The sequence below is a fragment of the Eschscholzia californica genome, unplaced genomic scaffold, assembly GCF_041429995.1.
Source record: "Eschscholzia californica isolate CP2 unplaced genomic scaffold, dmEscCali1.0.p SCAF_2, whole genome shotgun sequence".
NCBI lineage: Eukaryota > Viridiplantae > Streptophyta > Magnoliopsida > Ranunculales > Papaveraceae > Eschscholzia > Eschscholzia californica.
The window spans coordinates 16,744,181-16,765,693 of record NW_028238309.1 but is presented as its reverse complement, the minus strand read 5'-3'; the positions used below and the strand labels follow the sequence as shown (position 1 = coordinate 16,765,693).

Below are 21,513 nucleotides of genomic sequence, written 5' to 3'. Positions count from 1 at the left end.
AAATTATGCAAACTTTATGAAAAATAATGAGACATTTATCACAAATAATGAAATCATGTTTCCTTTCCATGTCTTTCAATATGAACATAGAATCGCATTTCAATGGTGACCATCCATGCACTACCATTTGCAATCTTCAACAGGACACACAGCAGTAGCCCGCTTAGATTCATTCTTTATGAATTTGGAATCATGCCCGGTGTTGATGCTATATTGCCTAAGAGCATATCGAAAAGCTTTTGCACCCCAGGAAATAACTGTCATAGTTCTGTAAATATCTTATCCCAACCATCTGATTTCAGTTTGATTTCCTTATTTTGATTTGATGATTCTGCCTGGAACTCCATCTGTGATAACAAAGTGAGATTGATTAATTCAAATAAATTATATATACAAGTATATTATTTGCAGTAAATTATATGAACATTTGAATAAATTACATGTACTTTACAGAAAAGTACACAGGATTTACATATGTAAATCAAAGATGTTCTAATAATGAAACGAGAACTGTTTTGATATTAAATCATACATAACGTTCCATAAATTACGTTTGATTTACACAAAATAATATAATGTTAATGTTATTCGTGAAAAATTTGCAGAACCAAAACATATATCATGTTCTCAATTTGATAAACATCGCAGGAAAAAGTTTATATAATTTACGTTACATTAAGGTAATTTATTCTAAAGTATATATAATGTTAATTCTGTTATGAGTAACCGTGCGAAAGAATCACGTTTCATCAATCTATACGGATAAAAATCAGATCTGGAGAAAATTTGAATATCATACTTTGCATAAACTTCAAATCTATTGATAACTGATATGACGATTGATTGCAAACAATAAGTAAACTCGATTTGTAAGATTTAGAAATGAAGTATTAATCTCATGAAGATCGTGATCATTAATACAAACTTTAGAGAGAAAAAAACAATAATAACTTTCTGGATCTGAAACAGAATCATCAAATAAGAAAATTGTTTACCTGATTAACAATTAAGATGATGATTTTTAATAGCTCTAATGATAATGAAACAAGTTAATGGAAGATTTTCAATCGAAACATAATCTGAAAACATAAAATTTTGATTTGAGTTTTACCTGAACTTAAAAACTCAGCTTTCTGTTTTAATGGAGGATAGTTTGAGAAGATGAAGATGTAGAGAGAGAGAAAGATAGGACGAGAAGATTTTGGTTACAAAGTTTTTTGTTTTAATGGAGGATAGTTTCAGAAGATGAAGATGTAGATAGAGAGAAAGATAAGACTGAGAAGGTTTCGGTTACAAATTTAAGGAAGATAATGATTTCTTTCTTCCTTTAGAGTCGGTAATTGGAGAGAGAAACAGGAAGATAAATAAGGGAAACGAATATTGGTTGATTTGAGCTTAAATTAGATCTTATATATATGGAAGGTTAGTTTAGGTATTATAAATTATTTGGTATTCTAGGGATTTGTGTTTTCTCTCTAGATGACACCAAATGGACTAGATATCCATTTGTATTATTTTTTTGGTTTTGAAACCCTTTATAGGATTAGAGAGGACTAAAAGTCCTATTAGGGCCCGTTTTTTGGATTATAAGCCCAAAAATTCAAAATAAAATTGATGCCACGAGAAAATATTTTCCCAAGTAAATAATTCTCCGAGAAAATGTTTCTCCATCCTTTTTTCCTCTCCCCACGCTATCAAACCCAACCGGTTGATTGTTCAATTTTTTTCTTCTTTTTCTTTGCAAGCTTTCTCTCTCTTTGTTAATGGCGATAATGATATCCTTTGACTAGAACTGGTTGTGTTTAACCCTAGACATTATCTTCAATCTCCGTTTGTTAGGTGAACTGGTTGCTTTCTTATTACAGTTGTTTCAGTTCTTCCAATTGAGAAAAAATGAAACGGAAATCAAATTCTGGAACCCCAATAACTGAAGATAAAAAAGAAGATGAGTATTTTCCCAAAAGGGAAGATCGGGGAAACCCCAAATCCGAGATCTATTCGTCGTCAAGGCAAATTTTCGTATTATGCTTGATCTTTCGAATGGCAAACTCTTTGTTGGTACAGACTTATTTCAATCCTGATGAACATTGGCAAGCCTTAGAAGTCGCTCATCGCATCACTTTTGGGTAAACCCTAAAAAAAATTAGTTTTTTTTTTTTTTTTGTGATTAGTGAATCAAACGTATTTATGAATCAATGATGATGATTGATGAACAGATATGGGCATTTAACTTGGGAATGGTCAAAGGGAATTCGAAGTTATTTGCATCCTATGGTGTTTGTTCTTCTGTATAAATTTCTTGCCTTCTTTGGTCTTGACACTCCTTGGTTCATGGTAAAGGTTCTCACTTTTTTTTATATCCATGACACAATTTGGAGTGAGTAATTGAAGTTGCTTCTCTACGCAATCACGACTCGTTAATGTTAGTGTTAATCTTTTAAATGTTAGTTTCACAAATACATTAATGTGTAACAGGAATTGTAATGTGAAACTTAATGCTCTAGTAGCTATAAGAACCCTAAAAACTATCCCTAATAGCTATAGCAACCCTAAAAACTACTGCTCTGATAGCTATAACCGGGACCCTTAAACCCTAATAACGCCCACTTAACACCCCTTTGGTGGCAACCAATTCGGCTTCTCAGTGATGTTCCTACACGCCTACACCTTGATGTTACTCTCACCGGTTGGTCCTATTTATCAATTTTTTTAAGAAAAACGTAACATGAAGTTTGCATCTATGTTGTCAAAAGTAACAACGTCGAGCTAAAAGGCTCTAATTAAATATTTTGGCAGTAGGCTCTTCGATTTATTGTTGTTTGTAGTACCATAGAAAACCTCGAGTTTCGCCATTCAAATGAGCACATTATACGCTTCACTAATTAGTTTAATTGGCTAGTTGATTAAGTTTGTTTTAAGTCAAGTACGCTTTTTCTACAATAAGGTGTAATCTAACCTATAAATCTTCATCTTACAAATCTATATAACTGTGGATTACTGTTTCCGGAGTGTAGAATTTTCTTTGTTTGATCATTTTCCTGCTTTCTAGGTGAGGGCTCCCAGGCTTCTGCAATCAATCCTCTCGTCAATTGGTGATTTCTACTTGTACAAACTTGCTTATCGCATGTTTGGTGAGCGTGTTGCTCAGTGGACTGTATCCTTTTTTTCTTTTATGTATTTCTCACCAACTTAAATTATTTGATCAAATTTATCTTCTTCTGCATGCAATGTCCTTAATTCTCTTTCAGCTTTTTTCGCAGTTAACGAACTGGTTTACATTCTTCTGTTTCACTAGAACCTTTTCAAATAATGTGGAGACGGTCCTGACTCTCATTGGCTTATATTACTGGCCCTCTTTTGGTGGTTCTTCTGGACATTCTTCTAAGGTTTCAAGAAAGTGGGGCTTGTTTGTAGCCGCTCTAGCTTGTGCTATTCGGCCAACAAGTGCTATAACTTGGTTGTATGTTGGTCTTTTGGAGCTCTTTCAGGCACGTGATAGACTGAAATTCATTTTTCTTGAGGTAGTGCCTATTGGGTAGGTAAAACTTGCAATTGTGAAAAGAGAAAAAAGATTAATAGCGACAGCGTTATTGTATTATCTGCTACATATTATATGAATTTTCAGTCAGCTCATGCCTCATAGTGACATTTCTCAATGCATCCCCAGACATTTAGAGTAAGACCTTGTTATGTATATGATAAGAGGAGACTCTTTATACCTTATTTATTTGGTTCAATATTTTTAATACATAAATCACGAATTGGTGGTCGAACACATTCCATCTTTTATTTGCTCTAGTAATTTTGCTTCTAATGGTTGAGAATGAGTATCAGTTTCTGAAAACCAAAAACGAAACCCACAATTAGAAGAGAAACCAGTTAAAGCGTCTCAACTTTGGTTGCCTAAAAGCAACCAAGAAATCCTTTTATTTGTTCATGTGCATGTTTTTATGCGGGAATTGATTTGCGCAGTTATTGTAGACATCTCTACATAACATTTTTCATCAAGTAGAGGTTGTCTTTACGGCGTAAGCGATGTGAAAAGTCTGTTATTTTGCATTCATGTTTATTCTATTCAAGAATTGGTTGCTTCTTAAACTCTTCCACTATCTTTTTGTTGTAGCTCCTTATTCTCAATCTCTTATACTATGCCTTTCAACCAGATCACTGGTGCTCGCATTTACATCTCTTTTGGACCGGTTTATGTACGGATCGTGGATAATAGTACCTCTTAATTTTCTCAAATTCAACTTTTTGTCTTCTGGTGGAGACTATTATGGCACGCACAAGTGGCACTGGTACTTCAGCCAGGGATTTACTGTCATGGTTTTCACATTCTTACCATTCTCCATAGCCGGCATCTTTCAATCCAAACAATGGAAACTTTTCGGTCTCATGGTATGGGTTTTAGGACTATATAGTGTGCTTGGTCACAAAGAATTCAGGTACTTCTTAAAAGATTTAGATAGTTATATGGACTACAGATATCACTAATTTCACATATTTTCTTTATTGTTTACTTCTTAAAACTTGACTACTGATATCACTAATTTCATACAGGTTTGTCCTGCCTGTTCTACCAGTCGCTTTGATGTTTTCTGGGTATGCATTAGCTGCAATGGAAACCCCTGGCACTAAAAGTCACAAAAGAAAAATACCATCAGATTTACGACCAAGATGTCCTTCAAGGATGAAATTTAGTATATTTTTCCTGCTTGCGACCAATCTTCCAATGGGCTTATATATGAGCCTCGTTCATCAGGTAAGGCATTTCTTCGGCAGCTAGCCTACTTCTTTAGTGTCTAACTTCTTAATATGCTCCCAGTTAACTGAAGACCCAGAGTTTAACCACATTTTCTTGTTTGCTGAAACTAATTTGTTACATTAACTACAGTGGAAATGCTATACAACATGGATGTCTATCTTAGTATTTTTTGAATTTCGAATACTAGGATATTCTGTCACTTTGACCAAGTATAATATTAAACTCTGCATGTTCATCTAGTGTTTACTATAAAATACTACTCGAAGTTAATGTCTTGTCTAGATATTAGAAATCCTGATTCAAAAGTAAAATTTGTAAGCAAAATCAAATGACTGATTACTAAGGTATGTATGTCTCGATGCCCTTTAGTAGCATTCCTTTTGGCTTTTTGACTTGCTGTATATGTCTTACAGTATTGGTATTTGATATTGATATTCCATGTTATATTGAGAAAAGGACCTTCACCTACCCAACGCAATGTTTTGGGAAAGAAACTATTTCTCCCGCGTTACCTATCGATTCTTACTTGTAATCGTGCCAGACAGAGAGGAAGTGAAGATGCTATGAATTTTCTAGGAAGAGAGGCCCTGAGTGATAAAGTTCGGAGTATCCTTTTCTTGATGCCTTGTCATAATACACCATACTATTCCACTTTGCATCGCAACTTGCCCATGCGCTTTCTTGATTGCTCTCCAAGGTACGGTTATTTTATTATTCCGCTCAAGTATTCACTTTATATGGTTTTATTTAATTTTGTTTTCTTGGTTAATTTCATGTATCTTTGATGTCGCTTGGTTTTTCCTTCCAGTGAGAACCGTTCAGTCCCTGATGAATCAGACCGTTTCATGATGGACCCGGTTGGATTTGTTCAGGATATGGTAAAGGATTGGTCTTTACCTAGTCACATAGTATTGTTTGATTCAGAAGAACGAAAGCTAAAGGATTTCCTGACTTCCCATTCCTTTATTGAGGTAAATCAAATATACTTTCGAGTCCTAATTCATTTCTAATGTGTTTAGATGCGCGATTTTGAAGGTGGATTTTGCTGGTAACATGGATTCAATGACATGAACTCCTAATCTCTTACATCGATTAACATCTATAGAATTAATTGTAAATGTTTGTGATCATGATTTGCTTGTATTTTGTTTGACAAATCTTAACCTTTCTAGATAAGTTTATATCATTTTTTTGTTCTTTCACTCTATAATCTTTGCAATGATTAACAGGTGAAAAGGTTTTTCCACGCACACATCAAGGTAGACCGGGAACTTCAGGCATCTGTCGTCATATACGCTTTGGCAGACAAATAAATGACATTTCTCATTGCATGCGTAATCACCATGTCATAACTTGACGAATTCAGTTCGTTCCTTCTGTACTTCATTTTTGAATCTGAAATATAACTGCTAGTAACTTATTCGAAGAACAACACCAACAAGAGTTCGATTTCAGGATTAATTTTGGCTCGGAAGAGAGCACGAGAGATCAATAGTGGTGTCATATTATAATTGAGATGTGAAATTTTTGTTCTGGGCTTGTTATAAGAAGTGGAAGATTCTACGGTTGGAAGGAAAGATTTGTTTCTGTACGAGTAGTCTAATAGTGTGATCGATCAACGGATTTGTTAAATTGTAGTTCTTCCTTAATAGTGTATTTTGTTTTTGTTTTTTTGCCTGAATCTAAATTGTCGTAATCTGAATTGGTTTGACGGAGTAGACTTAACTATATTGGTTGAATCGACATGTCTGAGTCTCTCAGGCTCTCTTCAGGTCAGAGCTACACTTCTACTCACCGTTCGTTTTCCTAATTTAAGCATGAATCTATCTTTGGTTGTAGTATTTGTTTTAGCAATCCATTCATTTGTTTATTTACCACCATATCAAACCAATCTGGGTTTACGGCATGAACCACCCCAGCCCCTTAATCCCTTTTCCTTGTTTCGATCTAGCAGCTTTCTTCTACTCTCCCCGATAATCATGTTTTCAACCATAAAAACTACTTCCCTATGAAGAGGATAATTCGTGGAGTTACATGGTATGGTGAAAAGACCAAAACTTGAACAAGCAATTGAGCAAAAGAAATTTACAATTTTCGGTTAAGCAAGATATCCAACTGTTCAGCTAATTTTTAGTTTGTGATCAAATTTATTTCATGGTATGAAGATTGTTTTATAAAATACGTAAAAATTTCAACTCCAATTTGTTTCGGCCTCCTCTCAATCTCTATTTCAACTCCAATTTGTTTCGGCCTCCTCTCAATCTCTCTCATCGGATCTCTTTTCTTCCGATCTGTGTTTCTTAATTTGTGGTGGTCGGAACATTTGGACATGTGCTTTTAGAGTCAGTGGTGGTGATTCTTTGCGTTTTTCTTGTCGGCGTTATGAAAAAGATGAAGAGGGAGATAAGAAAAACGTTTTCTAGGTATAATGATCACTCCATACATTTGAGAAGTTTAACCATCTTTTCATGCTTGTTTTGAAGTCAGAAATGAGAGTTCTTCAGCCAATTCAGACAACTACTACCTTTCGCCAAATTTCAGATTTTCTTAAATGAAAATATCAGTTACGACCAAAAATTACAAAAACAGAAGTATTCCAACTCTTCTTTTCCTCTTTCTTAATCCAGTTCGACAACTCCATAACAATGGTACAAATCAATGTCCCGAAGATGGCAAAACAGTAATTCAACAGTTCCAACAGCTCCACTCTGAAAGAGGATACCGCGCAGAAATTATCTAATAGAAATGACATATGGTATAACAAAAAGAATAACAAAACAGTAACAACTGAGGGTCTCTAAAGAACGGTGGATTCTGAAACACCGGTACAGTGATGAAGTGTATACATGTGAAACACGAAGGAATAGTTTCACACGTCTGAGTTTTATATTTCGGTCATCAAAGGGAGTGTTTTTATATTTGTTTTTCTCCCTTAACTGATTTAAATAAAAACAAAATTACACAGGTTACCTTTTCCAAATATCATTATTCCGTTTACAAGAGAAAAATGAAACTGAGATTCAAAATTAATCTAATGAAAATGGATTCAGTAAAGACTCCTCAAGCTCGCGGAAGCCTTGGTATATTGCCTCAGACTGGTTCTGTGGGAGGGCTAGCCGTCTCACCTCCGTCATATACCTGCCATTATATGAACACCCAAAGTTTGTATTTAAGGTCTACGAGAGTGAAACAAAAATATTACGGTGCAAGAGGAAACATCGCTAAGATAGTTTAGATTCTAATATAGGAGGCACGCGGAATTTGTAATCTCGATTTGTTAGAAAAATAGGGATTTGTACATATTAACATAAAACGAGGAAAGAGCTTGACCTGTTTGCAGCACTTGCAATTTTATCTCGGACACCTTGGTTAAGAATAGCGGTTTGTTCACGGAAGAATGCTCCGCTTAGAATGAGAGAAGCCCCTGTTGGACTTGTACCCATTCTTTGTGCAAGCACAGACATTGCCCACTCACGAAGAACTACAAGAACTGAACGGAGAAGACGCAACCTGAGTTTTGGTGATGGCAGAATAGCTCCATTTGAGATCAATTGGTCGTATGTATTTACTATAGGCTCTGCTGCACCTCTACAAGCTGCTAATAGAGCTCTGGCAACATCTTCATCTCCAACAAGTTCAACTCCAGAAAGTGACCTATCCTGCAAAATAGAAAGAGAGAGAAGCAAAACACATCAAACAATCACGCGGTTACAAGAGACGCATTGAAAGTACAAAATCATGGCCATAAATTCAATAGAAAAGTCAAACAAGAGAAGCAAATTACCAACGCAGCCTTCTCAAGGTGAAGACATAGAGTATCTAAAGGCAATCCACCTCCTTCTCCAGTATAGACGTTAGATCCAACCCTCTTTAAAACAGAACAAGCTTCAACAATCCCACCCCTTGAAAGAGCTTGATCAATAAGTCGAGCCCATGTTTCTCTAACAATACTACTATCTGCATCCCCAGAATAGTTGGCAAAATAGAGGATTTCCAAACATACCTAAGAGAAAACAATCAAATGGATAAGTTCATAACGAAACAAATTACAACCAAACTTCCAAAGCTACTCACTGGTTCTCCTCAGCCAAATAGAAAGGATAATACCTCCCAAAGCTCAAATGGAACAGCATATTCATTGTACAGTTGAGTGATACTCTTCAAATCCAAAGATATCTCTTTGGCCTTTTCCCGTGCAAGGTTTGCGAGATTGTTGTCTTCATCCATTTCATTCTGAAGAGAGAGATCACTAGGAGAAGATTGAGGTATGCTATCCTCCAACCTTGATGCTATTGCCTGTAATTCCTCTTTGATCTTCATTTGAAATCGTAAAACTGCAAGCTTTCCTTCAAGCAAATCCAGCAGCCCGTCATCGAAGTTACCAGCAGAACCAATAGAACCATCATTGTTGCTCGAGTTCTTTGCCTGTAGAACTGCATTAGTGAGGTACTGACGCCTGGTTCCAGGAAGACAATACATTAGTACATATCACAAGCATCTTTCTTAGTTGGAACTTCCCGCAGTTTCATTAGGAACAGAGTGCTTACAGTAAAATAAAAAATAAACCTCAATAGACAAAAACTAAAAGAGCTCCTTTGAGATACCAAAATTCAAGGAAATTTTAACGAGTATATCACCTCTGCTCTAGTGTAAGGAAGTCCCCTGCGTTAGTGGAGCGCCTTTCTGCTAGTCGTAACAGTATATGAGCTGCAAGGGCATGCTGCCGCTTCAAGACATAGTAGCGTGCTAACAGGTCAAAATACTTGACTTCAGTATCTGGTGAAGTCTCTGTAACTGCAGAAGCACCAAGAACCTGCAAAAGACAAACAATAATAAGTTAAACGGGAAGGTTATAGTTTGATGAATGGCAAATTCAATATAAGATTAACTTGTATCGAACAACTACAACTTATATGAAATGCCTTCATATATAAGTTACTTATTTGAATCGAGAAGATAAATTATCAGAACCTGCTCTGTTGATCGACGCCCAGCACTTTGAAGGAAAGGGACCAAATCAGGACCACCAAACTCCAATAACTCAGTTTCAAGGCCCAGATCAATCATTGTCCTATACAAGTGTTCATGGAAGGCTCTATCAGTGGATTGGACCCCAAGCTGAACAATTTGGCGAACACATCTTTTGCGAGTGGCTGGATCAGGCATTGCTCGAGTGACTGCAGACTTATTGGCAGTTTCACCTTTCAGACTGCACAAAGCACTAGTGATGATTTCATAGCATTGCTTACGTTGAGTGAGTGCTTTTGCTCGAACGCTTGCATCAATTTGTTCATTCAAAGCATCACCTGCCGGATCAAGAGCCTGTGCCTTTTGTAGTGGCAACTTGACCACAGCTTCATAAAATCTGCAAAACCCAGAAAGAAGACAAGTTTTGAAAAATTTAGCCATTCAAGATTTAGAAGAAAATAATGAGGGTTGTAAAACATATCAACATTAATTGGCTTCACAAAATATACCATACCTTAAGTCTTCAAACCGTTTGCATATGATGCTCAGATCTGCAGACTCTGGAATTTTAGTTAAGAAATCAAAAGCCTCTCTAGCTAGATTATCCTTCTCCACAGGGTCAACGGTAACCGCAGCTCTCTCGAGACACTCCACAGCTAGGTAGAACTTGTAGTCAGATTCCTTGTAATAACTTGGACAACCCTCACGCAATTTCCCACTGATATCTTCTACTGTCCCCCGTCCATCTGGACCTGTATAGTACTGAAAGGAGACAAAAAATCTTACTTAAATGCCTATTTTATATGAATTGGGGAGATTTATAATAGATCGATTTACTATGAAAAGGAGAAATTCGAAAAAAAAAAAAACAAACAAATAAATGGTGAAACCGAGTTCTAAGGTCACATTCCAATTCTTTGTCAGTGAGATCCTTCCAGCCTTCCAGGGATATACTGTATAGTAGTAAATATACCATAACCTACCTCCATAAGCCCAGATATGAGCCTTGTCGCAAGCTGGTCACCTTCTTCAGAACAAACAAGTTGACTGAAAGTCAACTGAATTAATTTTTGCTTTAGATTCGAATCAAAACCCTGAGTTAGACGAGCCACATGATGCTGTGAAATAAGCTGGAGTAGGAATAGTGCTTCGCCAGATCTAAGAAGCAACTGCCTGATGCACTCCATCGCCCTCACCTGTAAAAGAACCGGAACTTTGAGAAGGAAAAACAAATACTATTCAAGAATCAGGAAAAGCCAAAGCAATTTCATTATTTAACCTCCATGGCAGCCAGTTCTGCGGGACTATATGGTAGCCGCTGCCGTTTACTAGACGTCCAGCCATTATTGGAGTCGCCATTTGTTGCGTAAGGACCAAACAAATTCTTCACAATGCCCTCACCAACCCCTATATCTGAACTAGCACCATACAATATGGAACCAGTTACATCTCCTAGACCAGCAACACAACCATAAAGACCCCTTCTCTGGTTTCTTCTAGATCTTAAAAATTGCTCCAAGGAACGAACCTTATTTTCAAGAACTTTCATTGCCCCAAGAGAAAGCCTGCAAATAACTACTCCATTTTCGAAACCATCCGAAGAACCTGAACTCTTTTTCAGAACCATAACAGGAAGCTCCCATATCGGAAAAAGCAACCTTGAAGAACACAAACAGAGCCCTTCATGGGCACCAGAAAATACAGGCTCAGCCTCTTGAACTACCTGCCTGCTCATTCCGAACCCTGCATTAGCCAGTGAACCACCAAGTTGTGGCATTCCAACCACTCTTGGGTCCTCAAATGTCTCTGCAGCCCTCTCAGAAACAGAATTGCTGACGGGGTTCTCGGTCTCCACTATCTTTGCTGCCAGCATTAAACACATTGACGCAGCCTCTCCAGCTCCAAAATGGTTAAAGAAATCTGCGATCACTGAAGTTTGTGTTCTGGAGTCTAATAACTTGTGCAGAAGATCCACCGGCCTGTTCATAACTATTTCCATCATGCACATGCTGCTAAACACAAAAATCCTTCTCCGTGGCAGGATATGTTGAACCATCAGGTCACCTCTAGCCCAGAGTTTACCAGTTTCCTTTTCACATTCCCCTAAGCCTTCAAATCCACACGATTCCATGTCAAAATACAGTGATTGCACAGTAGCTGCTGTATCGGGCAAGGATAAAACATCGGCCACAAAAAGCATTCGGCCCTCGAGAGGTAGAGAAGATATAGATTCACGTAGTGCGCCAGAGCTCCTTCCGCTCATCCCAAAACCACCTGCCAATTGAGTGCTTGCTTCTCGGTTCACAATGAGAAGAGAAGATAAGGTTGGGGGCGAGGAATCTGAGAGAATCAGAGTTCCAGCGGAATAAAATGCTCTCTCTACTTTCAAAGATGAATCCTCGGTGTCTGATCTACCACCAAGAGGCGTAGCCCCATAACTTACCCCACTACAAACTCCTAAAGGAGGCGAAGGCCTGGTTGTTACAACCTTTAAACAGCTTGGCCTTTGATGAGCAGCCAAGCCTCCAACACCTCCATTACTTCCACCAGAGGGACTGGTAGAAAGGTACATTCTTCTACCATCTGATAAAACAGCAACAAGGTGCAACCACTTCGATTCGATTGTGGACAAGGGTGCAATCGATACTATAGATGGTTTTGGTGCGCGATTAGCATTTCTCCCAGCAGATCTACCTCCAAACTGCCCATCTCTCTGATTGACTAAATTTCTTTCTTCTGCCACTTTCTTCAGGGGGCCACTACCACCGGCTCCCAAATCAAACACCTGCAGTTTCATATCTTCTGTCCGTGCGTAAAGAACATGCCTCTCGTCATCAATTATCATCTCAACAATTGGATCAACTGCTCCAAATTTAAATACATTTGGTATGACCCATCTGCATGCACATAAAAACACCCTGAGAAATATAAAACACAAAAATAAGGACCTAACAAGTAAACCATACGATGACCAAAAGTACCTTGATACAAGACTGGCCAATCCTGCAGTAAGGCAAACTTTTCGGCAACGTTTGTTCCAACCTGAGCCAGTTGAATATTGCATCTCATAAATGTGTCCATCACGGCCAGCAAAGAAAATATCACCTCTCTTTGTACATGCAATACAAGTCATGCTCACTCCATCAGATGGTATTGTATACTCCGGTAATGGCTGTAAAGAAACCTCAGCATATGGATCGGATCCGTCTCCTCCAGCTGAGCAGCAAACCCCTAAAAGAATCAACTAACCACAATACAATTGAACTTTAAATAGTGATCAAAAACAGGAATCGTCTTTTTTACAGCAAAAAATAGTATATTGATATAATGAAAATATACAAGAGAGAGAGAGAGAGAGAGAGAGAGAGAGAGAGAGAGATCTTAAAACAATCCACAAACACCAATGAACTATAAAATCACACTGTTACAAAAATAGCCTCCCATTATTTTTCCTGATGAGAAAGTACATGATAAACAGCACAGATCCAGTATTCAAATACAGAGTTAGTAACTGTAATGATATCATGATGTTTCATAAGAGTACTGAGTACAACATTATAGACAGAAAATAATTGATATACATTCGTTCAATTTATTTTCGGAAAAAGGAATATAAATCAATTCAAATGTCTCACTACCACCACGGATACACCATCAACATAGCCAAAGTTATAAACAACAAAGTTCACAACTCCGGTGTTATGTGATATCTGAATATCTATATTTCACAATCATATTTTATCCAGATCAATTAGTTAACACTTAACACATCCCCTATATTGGAACACTATTGTAAATTTCAAGATATGTCCTAGGGTGGCTATCAATAATACTAGTATATTATTTAGTTACCGGCGACACACTTGCAACTTTGGGCTGTTGTAGTTCAACATTTAGGTTTTTGAAAGCCATTATCTAGGTCCTTGAGTCCTTACAAATTTCTAGGTAAAAGTTTATCAATTGTCATATGATGAATGAAAGAATAGCCAATAAAATACATCTTCAAAAGAAATTAAACGGAAAGAAGACAATCAAACATCATGACGAATGACCTGAACTGGACATATGATGAAAGTATAAACACAAATGAATTTCAACAGTAAAAATGTAACAAGAAAAAGAATTGGGATAATTTAGGTCAGATATGTAATTAACCAACAACCATGCATTGTGACAGTATTATGCCTAACTTTTCTTTCCATAACCTCTGGAGTCTGAGATCAACATGCTACTCTTGCCCGTATGCAGCTAAAAAATAATCTAGATTAATTTTACCTTTTACGAGTCTATGTACTACATAGAACATAGTTGTCACTTGTCAATACCACAGACAGATCTCTTTCATCTATCGGCAGTGTAATTATAAACATCAACTACGAGCCCAACTGACAAAACATGAGAAAATTCAGATGGGGGAATAACCTCAATTGGAGTTGCTATGACTAAAATATATTTGATAGCTTCAATGAAGATTCCCGGCTTCGATTTAGCAAGGCCAACAGCACAAATAGCTTGCTCCTCGCCACTGTATTCAGGGCATTGACCATCCCTATCCAAATAGTTAGAAAAAAACTATAAATTAGTGAATGTGAAATAACGTGGATACTTGATGTTGAAACAGAATCACACCTGATGTGCATTCTTCGCACAACAATTTCTAATATGTTGTAGAATCAATATTACAATATACAAACTTAAAGCAGGTTGTCATTTATACATTCAATTTTGTGGTGTACAATGTTAAATGCTTTTTAAGACATTTTGCCTTAGTGTGCTTCAATAAGCACCTCAACTTCTTTTTAGAACATTGTACCTCTTCATACAGTAGTTCAATAACTCACCACTTATCAAAACGCCAAAGAAATAAAGAATTGTCTACTGCAGCCCATGCTCTGCGTATTTCTGGAAATATTCCGCATAAAGCTCTTCCCTCGCCAGCGGAAGCATTATACTTTTCTACAAGTATAGATGGTAATCCTCGTGTATCCACAACTTCAACTGACGGAGGCCACTATGATTCAACAGTTACCAACGTTAATACATGAAGGAAAAATAATGAATAAGCAACAAAATGACGACTAAAAGAAAAGAATGGCCACAACCCACAAAAAACAAATCAAGAAACCACAAACACAATATGTTTTCCAAGAATTAATCATAAGAAATATGATTACAACAACAAAAGAAAATTATACGAAGTTATTGACGTCTATAATCAATATCATAAAGAAATGACTAAAGTATTATGCGTCTTAATGTTCAACATAGTTATACACTTTATCATACGAAGCATCAAAAATAATGATGATCTCGTGTTATCTTCTAACTTCTCTCAGCATTTCATTCTTACTCTTTCTCTTGATGATCAGATGAGCGTGATAGGTTGGTTAGGACAGGCCGCATCTTCTCTTTCGGGTACCAATTTAGAGTGTCGTGATGTGGCTTTCTAGTGGAAATAACCAAAATTGAGTTGGATAAGTTTTGAACACATGCTTTTCAAAAATTGGAGAAGGTGCCAAAGACTTTAGTTAACTAATAGTAAGAAATCCCTCCTCCTTTTATTGTAGATGTCCTACTACAACTAAATTATTTTTTGGAAACAATAAGATTTGAACCCTGGTCTCTCTAGTGGATAGACATACATGTCACGGACCACTCAACCAAAGTAAGCTTCACGACTATAACTAAAACTGTAAAACATATGCACCCATCTATTCTATTATCTTCAATGTTTTACTTTTATTCTTTATTTTAAGTTTGAGCATGACGGGGTGTTTAGTGATCACACATACGTAAAATGTGTACCTATTACAGACACAAAAAATTAGTTCGAGGATGAGCTTATTGCACTTTGGTGGTGGTAGGACCGTAGGAGTAACAGCAACTAGCATCATATGATATAATAACATGTTCCTTATACTACGCGGGACTGCCGGAGTCTTGATAGTCATGTAAGTTGGATACTCTAAAAACCTAACAATTAAACATATACCCAACTTGTGATGTTAAACTGAGTGTACCGAGTCATATTAAGATTAAGTATTAAAGTATGTAAATCCTATATTTCAAGTTGTCAGCACTCTAATATTAACCTAATTTCAACCTAAAGAATCAAAATTGCCAGTATAGACACTTAATTTATCAAGGTTGAGTTAAGAAAATACAAGATATTATAGAAAATTACCTCCTTGGGTTGAGATGTATAAGGATGAGTAGCATATCTAGATGCTTCTAGGGCTTCTTCAAGATCTAGCTGACCAGCAACATCACGGACGATGCAATCACTAATTACAACACCAGCATTCGTAACATCACGAACAACAATTTCGTCTTCCCACGACATCATTATTTTTCCACCTCTTCTTCGCTTCTTCTTCTTCTTCTGGGTTTAGTAAAATCAAACCCTAGGATAGTTTCCCCAGAAGAAAGAAAGATAGAAGGGTGGACTGTTAGGATTTCAGGAGATGAAACCCTAAATCTTGGAGTAAATAAAGCAGGTTAAAGGAGAAGAGGATTGAAGAGGGAGAAGAGACTATTGCAAGAAGGGAAATTCTACGAGGGAGAAACAGAAAGTGAGAGGGAATAGGTTTTTGGGGGGTTTTAACGTTGGCGCGAGTAATCGATGCTTTTGAATATTTTAGATTTTTAGGGCATCAAGTTGATCCATGTTGGTCATCACAAAATGGCTCATAGGGCGTTATTGAAGGGGCTACAGATTGGGTCCAAAAAGGATTAGAGTAGCAAAAAGATATTAGGAAATTGGGCCCAAGACCCTATTTAAACTTTTTTTTTTTTTAGTTAAAAAGATGAGCGCAAAAAAAAATTGTTACAAATTCAAATTTTGTTTTTTTTCTGTTAAAAATCCAAATATTAGGTTTTTTATATATTTGTATTTTGTTTGGTTAAAAACCTAATATTTTTTACAAAGGCGTTGCAAAATTATTGTAAAATTGTCGCAAGGCGTTGCAAAGCTAACCAAGAAACCTAAACTTATCACTGATCGAAGGACTGTGACTTAACCTGACCTCTTATTTAGGGCATCTGTTCCTTTGATCGAGGATCTCTGCCAGAAGAGGATGTTGTACTCTGCCCTTTTGGTGATATGCACAACACAAATACTGATGTATAAATTACTAGGGGTTAGTGAAAACATTAAGTTGATTTGTCTTTGTCAAAGTTGATGGAGACCATCAAGATGGGTCTCACGGCCGAACTAGTTAGAGGGCCTCATGGCCGAGCCCATTAGGCTTAGAGTTTAGGAGTTTCCATGTTTTAGTATTTCCTACTAAGTCTAGGTTTAGAAGTTTCTATGTTTGAGTATCTTTGATATTTAGGAATCCTAATTTGAGTCTATCTATAAGTTTCTAAGTTCCTATAAAAGGAAGTCAGGTCTGTCCTTGTTATTCAGATCGGAGAATATTATGAATCAAGTTTATTGTTAATCAAGTTTATCGTTTATTATTAATCAAGTTTATCGCTTTATCGCTTTTATCTTTATTTCATCAGCTTTATTTCATTAGTTTAGTTTAATAACAATGGTAGATTCCATTACTTTTACGCTTCCGCAACAATCTACATCAGCTGGTATTCAGAGCTTGAAGAATCTGGGAATGAAAGATGAATTTTTTTTCATGGATACATCTCTCCTTGAATGCTGGAATTTTTTTTCCACGTTTAGGTTGGATCCCTTTCGAGATTCAAAACAATTTTATGTTGATCGAAAATATGAAGAAAAAATTAATACCGTTTCTAAAATTCCTCTATTTGACGGTCAATATCATATAAATTTTTGGATTCAACATATGGAAGATTGGTTCATAAACCAAGATATCCATGATGAAGATAAGGTTTTTCTCATTGAACAACATATATCCGAAAGAATCTATGAACAATTCAATGCAATGCAATGGAGACTCATTAATCAAGGGAAAAAAGTCGGACGTTTGGACTACATTGAAAAACATCTTTAGGTATGTTTTTCTTCCTTTAGATGAATATTTTCCATACGTGGAGACAAAGATTGAATCCAGTAGACAGTTCTCGAATGTTATTTCGGTCACCGTGTTCGATGGTATTGAAGAAGAAGTTCTTGACAAAAAGAATAAAATTTTCTCAATGACGGAGGAAAAAGAAGAACAAAGTGAATTATCATCTTTTAGCTTGAAAAGGTCAGTTCATTCTAGTTTGGATTCGATTAAGCCATATTCGAGTGTGGTTTATAAGCAACACGAAGATGAACGTGGGAAGATCGTTCAAGTGAAGAAATTCAAGGTTGATTTTTCCATAAAGTATTATGTGGTGTTTGTGGTCTTCTTCATCAAATTAAAAGATGACGGGAGATGTTGCAATTTGTTGGAAGTTTATTTCCTACATTTATTTTTGCAAGATTCCTTGCACTATGAGATTGAAGCTAGTGATTTCGTCCAAGTGGGTGTCCTTCAACCCTAATGCACTGATAGGCCTAAAATAGGTCTATTCCCGCAAGTATACGGGGTCAAGTTATAGTATAATTTTTAAATCGGGAAATCGTCCCAAGGAATAGGTAGGTAACTTCGTATATTGACGACGAGTTTAACCCAATAATCAAAATGTCAATAGCTAACTTAGACTAACACACACACACACACACACCACTTCATAAATTTGATAATTGATTTGCAAGAAATAAGAAAACAAATAAAACTATCTAAACTATCAAAGTGAGAGAGGTAAGAGGATATCTAAGGTTATAAAATCCACCGCATAATTTCACTTTATAAAACAAACACTTAATTACTTAAATCTCTTTTGTATTTACTCGGGATCCAATATAATGAATTATTTGGATTCCGGATGATGTTCTAGATAAAACAATTTTATAATTACTAATTCTAATTGTCTTTCTTATAGAGATTCGGATCGCTTAACTATTATCCATCATCTAAAAAGCATACTCCATCTAACAACTTAACGAAAGTATGAAATATCTAACTATGATGCATGAGTAATGGAAAGAAAATCCAATCCATATAGATAAACAATCAATAGACATTAAAGCACATCTAGGGATTTAATTAATCAAGAACAAGTGTTACAAAGATCCACAATGGGTTTCATTCACAACCTTAGATTGCTAAGTTAGCTATACATGGAATCTAGAATAACATTCATTGACATTGTAAAATAAATGAAAATACTAAGAAATTAATGGAAAGAAATCACCAAAAATGTTCAAATTCCATATCCCCATGTATCTTCAATTTGTCGAAGATTTGCTCCATTAGTGCTCAATAATTTTACTCCAAGAATTCCAAGTAATAGCTATTTTATTGCACCCAAACAAGAAAAAGAAAATGAAGGAAGAAATAAGATGTAGAAAGAAGTTGAAAAGAAGAGATGAAAGGGGATAAAGATGATAGAAGAATATGGAAGGAAGAAGGAGAAGACTATTAATGGAAGAAAGAATATTGGTATAGAAGAAGTAGTAGTGAAAAATGGAAAAATAATGGAGAAGATAGATTTAGTAGTAGAGAAGAGAGAAAGAAATAGGTAAGAGGGGATTGAGAGGATGATTTTAGGGTTAGAGAAAGAATAGTAGAGAAAGAGAAGGTATGGGAATAGAGAAGAGGGATTGAGAGGGTTTGCAAGTCTAAGTTTTAATGGAGGAGCAAGTGCTATTAAATAGAGTTGGGGTTTTTGTTAAGGTTAAGATGGTAGAAGGTGGGAAGATGAGGGTTAAAATTGGAATTTTTGGGGCTTAAATGAGAAAACCTTAAATTACACAAGTTGGTCGGCGGCTGGTTAATAAGGGAAGGGATAAGGGACTGCCATGTGTCGCAAGGAGATAGGGAACCTGATTTCTAAAAGAGAAATGGGGGAGGGACATGTGTCAGCGTGTTAGAGATCCTAGGGTTTGTGCTGGGAAATTCGTTTGCTAAAGTGCTTCTCGGTCGAGCAATTGACGTGCGGCAGCAAGCAGCAGCCCTCGGATCAGGAGAACGCGGGATCTGGACGGCTTAGAGGGAGACACGTGCTTGGGAGTACGGTAGCTATGTTGCTACGAGTGACACGGGATTAGAACAAACGAGCAGACCATCCGAAGCCGTCAGATCTTGAAAACGCGGAAGCGTATGGATAGGATTAGAACGTGGGCACGGGACTACTGAAGCTCGCTGAAACGCGCTACACTGGATGATTCTCGTTGGCCCAACTTCGCTGCTCAGCGCGAATACGGTAACTGGATGATCCTACCTCCGCACCAAGACACGTGTCTGTCGGTATTCCGGGCGCCAGAATTCATCCCGACAATGTCCCGAAAATTGACCAAATATGCACCTGACTTTGACTTTGTATTTTTCACTCATCCAGACTCCAAATTGACTTCCGTTTTCTCCTACGAACTCGTCTCGACCTATACTTTTCACCCATGCACTGACCTTAGCCAAATTACCAGAATGTCCTTGACTCCAAATGACCAAAATACCCTTCATGCATATTTTCCTCGTTTTTAACCGTTTTTCACACCTAACTCTGCAAAAGACACCTAATCAAGAAAACCAACCATTTTATTATAATAAAGGCTCGAAACTGACTAACTCGACTAAATTAAAAGACTTAGATGGGACATTTTCATGACCCATCATGCACCGTTCGCTCGAAGTGAGAATTAAGGATTGCATTGTTGAGTCTCACTTGAGGGCAAGTTCGTTCTCGGTCGGGGAGTATGATGGAGACCATCAAGATGGTCCTCACGGCCGAACTAGTTAGAGGGCCTCATGGCCGAGCCCATTAGGCTTAGAGTTTAGGAGTTTCCATGTTTTAGTATTTCCTACTAAGTCTAGGTTTAGAAGTTTCTATGTTTGAGTATCTTTGATATTTAGGAATCCTAATTTGAGTCTATCTAGAAGTTTCTAAGTTCCTATAAAAGGAAGTCAGGTCTGTCCTTGTTATTCACATCGGAGAATATTATGAATCAAGTTTATCGTTTATTATTAATCAAGTTTATCGTTTTATCGCTTTTATCATTATTTCATCAGCTTTATTTCATTAGTTTAGTTTAATAACAATGGTAGATTCCATTACTTTTACGCTTCCGCAATAATTTACATCAGCTGGTATTCAGAGCTTGAAGAATCTGGGAATGAAAGATGAATTTTTTTTCATGGATACATCTCTCCTTGAATGCTGGAATTTTTTTCCACGTTTAGGTTGGATCCTTCGAGATTCAAAACAATTTTATGTTGATCGAAAATATGAAGAAAAAATTAATACCGTTTCTAAAATTCCTCTATTTGACGGTCAATATCATATAAATTTTTGGATTCAACATATGGAAGATTGGTTCATAAACCAAGATATCCATGATGAAGATAAGGTTTTTCTCATTGAACAACATATGTCCGAAAGAATCTATGAACAATTCAATGCAATGCAATGGAGACTCATTAATCAAGGGAAAAAAGTCGGACGTTTGGACTACATTGAAAAACATCTTTAGGTATGTTTTTCTTCCTTTAGATGAATATTTTCCATATGTGGAGACAAAGATTGAATCCAGTAGACAGTTCTCGAATGTTATTTCGGTCACCGTGTTCGATGGTATTGAAGAAGAAGTTCTTGACAAAAAGAATAAAATTTTCTCAATGACGGAGGAAAAAGAAGAACAAAGTGAATTATCATCTTTTAGCTTGAAAAGGTCAGTTCATTCTAGTTTAGATTTGATTAAGCCATATTCGAGTGTGGTTTATAAGCAACACGAAGATGAACGTGGAAAGATCGTTCAAGTGAAGAAATTCAAGGTT

The 21,513-nt window shown here is 36.6% G+C and overlaps 2 protein-coding genes across 3 annotated transcripts; one reads left to right on the top strand and one right to left on the bottom strand.

Moving 5' to 3' along the window:
- The first annotated feature begins 1,610 nt into the window (after nucleotides 1–1,610).
- LOC147556568 (Alg9-like mannosyltransferase family) lies at nucleotides 1,611–6,414 on the top strand. Of its 2 annotated transcripts, XM_086664613.1 has the most exons (10): nucleotides 1,703–1,740; nucleotides 1,866–2,126; nucleotides 2,217–2,334; nucleotides 3,050–3,154; nucleotides 3,249–3,535; nucleotides 4,164–4,445; nucleotides 4,561–4,762; nucleotides 5,311–5,462; nucleotides 5,574–5,736; nucleotides 5,995–6,414. In XM_086664613.1, exons 2-10 carry the CDS (start codon nucleotides 1,894–1,896, stop codon nucleotides 6,076–6,078), a joined length of 1,626 nt encoding a protein of 541 aa, XP_086520739.1. In that variant the 5' UTR covers nucleotides 1,703–1,740; nucleotides 1,866–1,893; the 3' UTR covers nucleotides 6,079–6,414. The 2 variants fall into 2 exon arrangements, with proteins under 2 accessions (XP_086520738.1, XP_086520739.1); XM_086664612.1 differs by having other exon boundaries at nucleotides 1,611–2,126.
- A 1,139-nt stretch (nucleotides 6,415–7,553) lies between these two features.
- On the bottom strand, nucleotides 7,554–16,508 carry NUP155 (nucleoporin 155). Its single transcript, XM_086664611.1, has 13 exons — nucleotides 15,918–16,508; nucleotides 14,575–14,744; nucleotides 14,156–14,282; nucleotides 12,715–12,977; nucleotides 11,013–12,630; nucleotides 10,717–10,929; nucleotides 10,248–10,495; nucleotides 9,737–10,130; nucleotides 9,403–9,578; nucleotides 8,873–9,221; nucleotides 8,550–8,768; nucleotides 8,096–8,424; nucleotides 7,554–7,903 (listed from the first exon to the last, which is right to left on the bottom strand). Exons 1-13 carry the CDS (start codon nucleotides 16,077–16,079, stop codon nucleotides 7,792–7,794), a joined length of 4,380 nt encoding a protein of 1,459 aa, XP_086520737.1. The 5' UTR covers nucleotides 16,080–16,508; the 3' UTR covers nucleotides 7,554–7,791.
- Between the last annotated feature and the right edge of the window lie 5,005 nt (nucleotides 16,509–21,513).

Excerpts from the sequence above, each read along its gene's own strand:
- NUP155 (XM_086664611.1), bottom strand. The coding sequence starts at position 16,079 with ATGATGTCGTGGGAAGACGAAATTGTTGTTCGTGATGTTACGAATGCT. Across the intron at positions 10,131-10,247 it reads AAACGGTTTGAAGACTTAAG|ATTTTATGAAGCTGTGGTCA; the intron begins GTATGGTATATT and ends TGGGTTTTGCAG. Across the intron at positions 9,222-9,402 it reads TTCCTTACACTAGAGCAGAG|GCGTCAGTACCTCACTAATG; the intron begins GTGATATACTCG and ends TCCTGGAACCAG.
- LOC147556568 (XM_086664612.1), top strand. The coding sequence starts at position 1,894 with ATGAAACGGAAATCAAATTCTGGAACCCCAATAACTGAAGATAAAAAA. Across the intron at positions 2,127-2,216 it reads GCTCATCGCATCACTTTTGG|ATATGGGCATTTAACTTGGG; the intron begins GTAAACCCTAAA and ends ATTGATGAACAG. Across the intron at positions 5,463-5,573 it reads TTTCTTGATTGCTCTCCAAG|TGAGAACCGTTCAGTCCCTG; the intron begins GTACGGTTATTT and ends TTTTCCTTCCAG.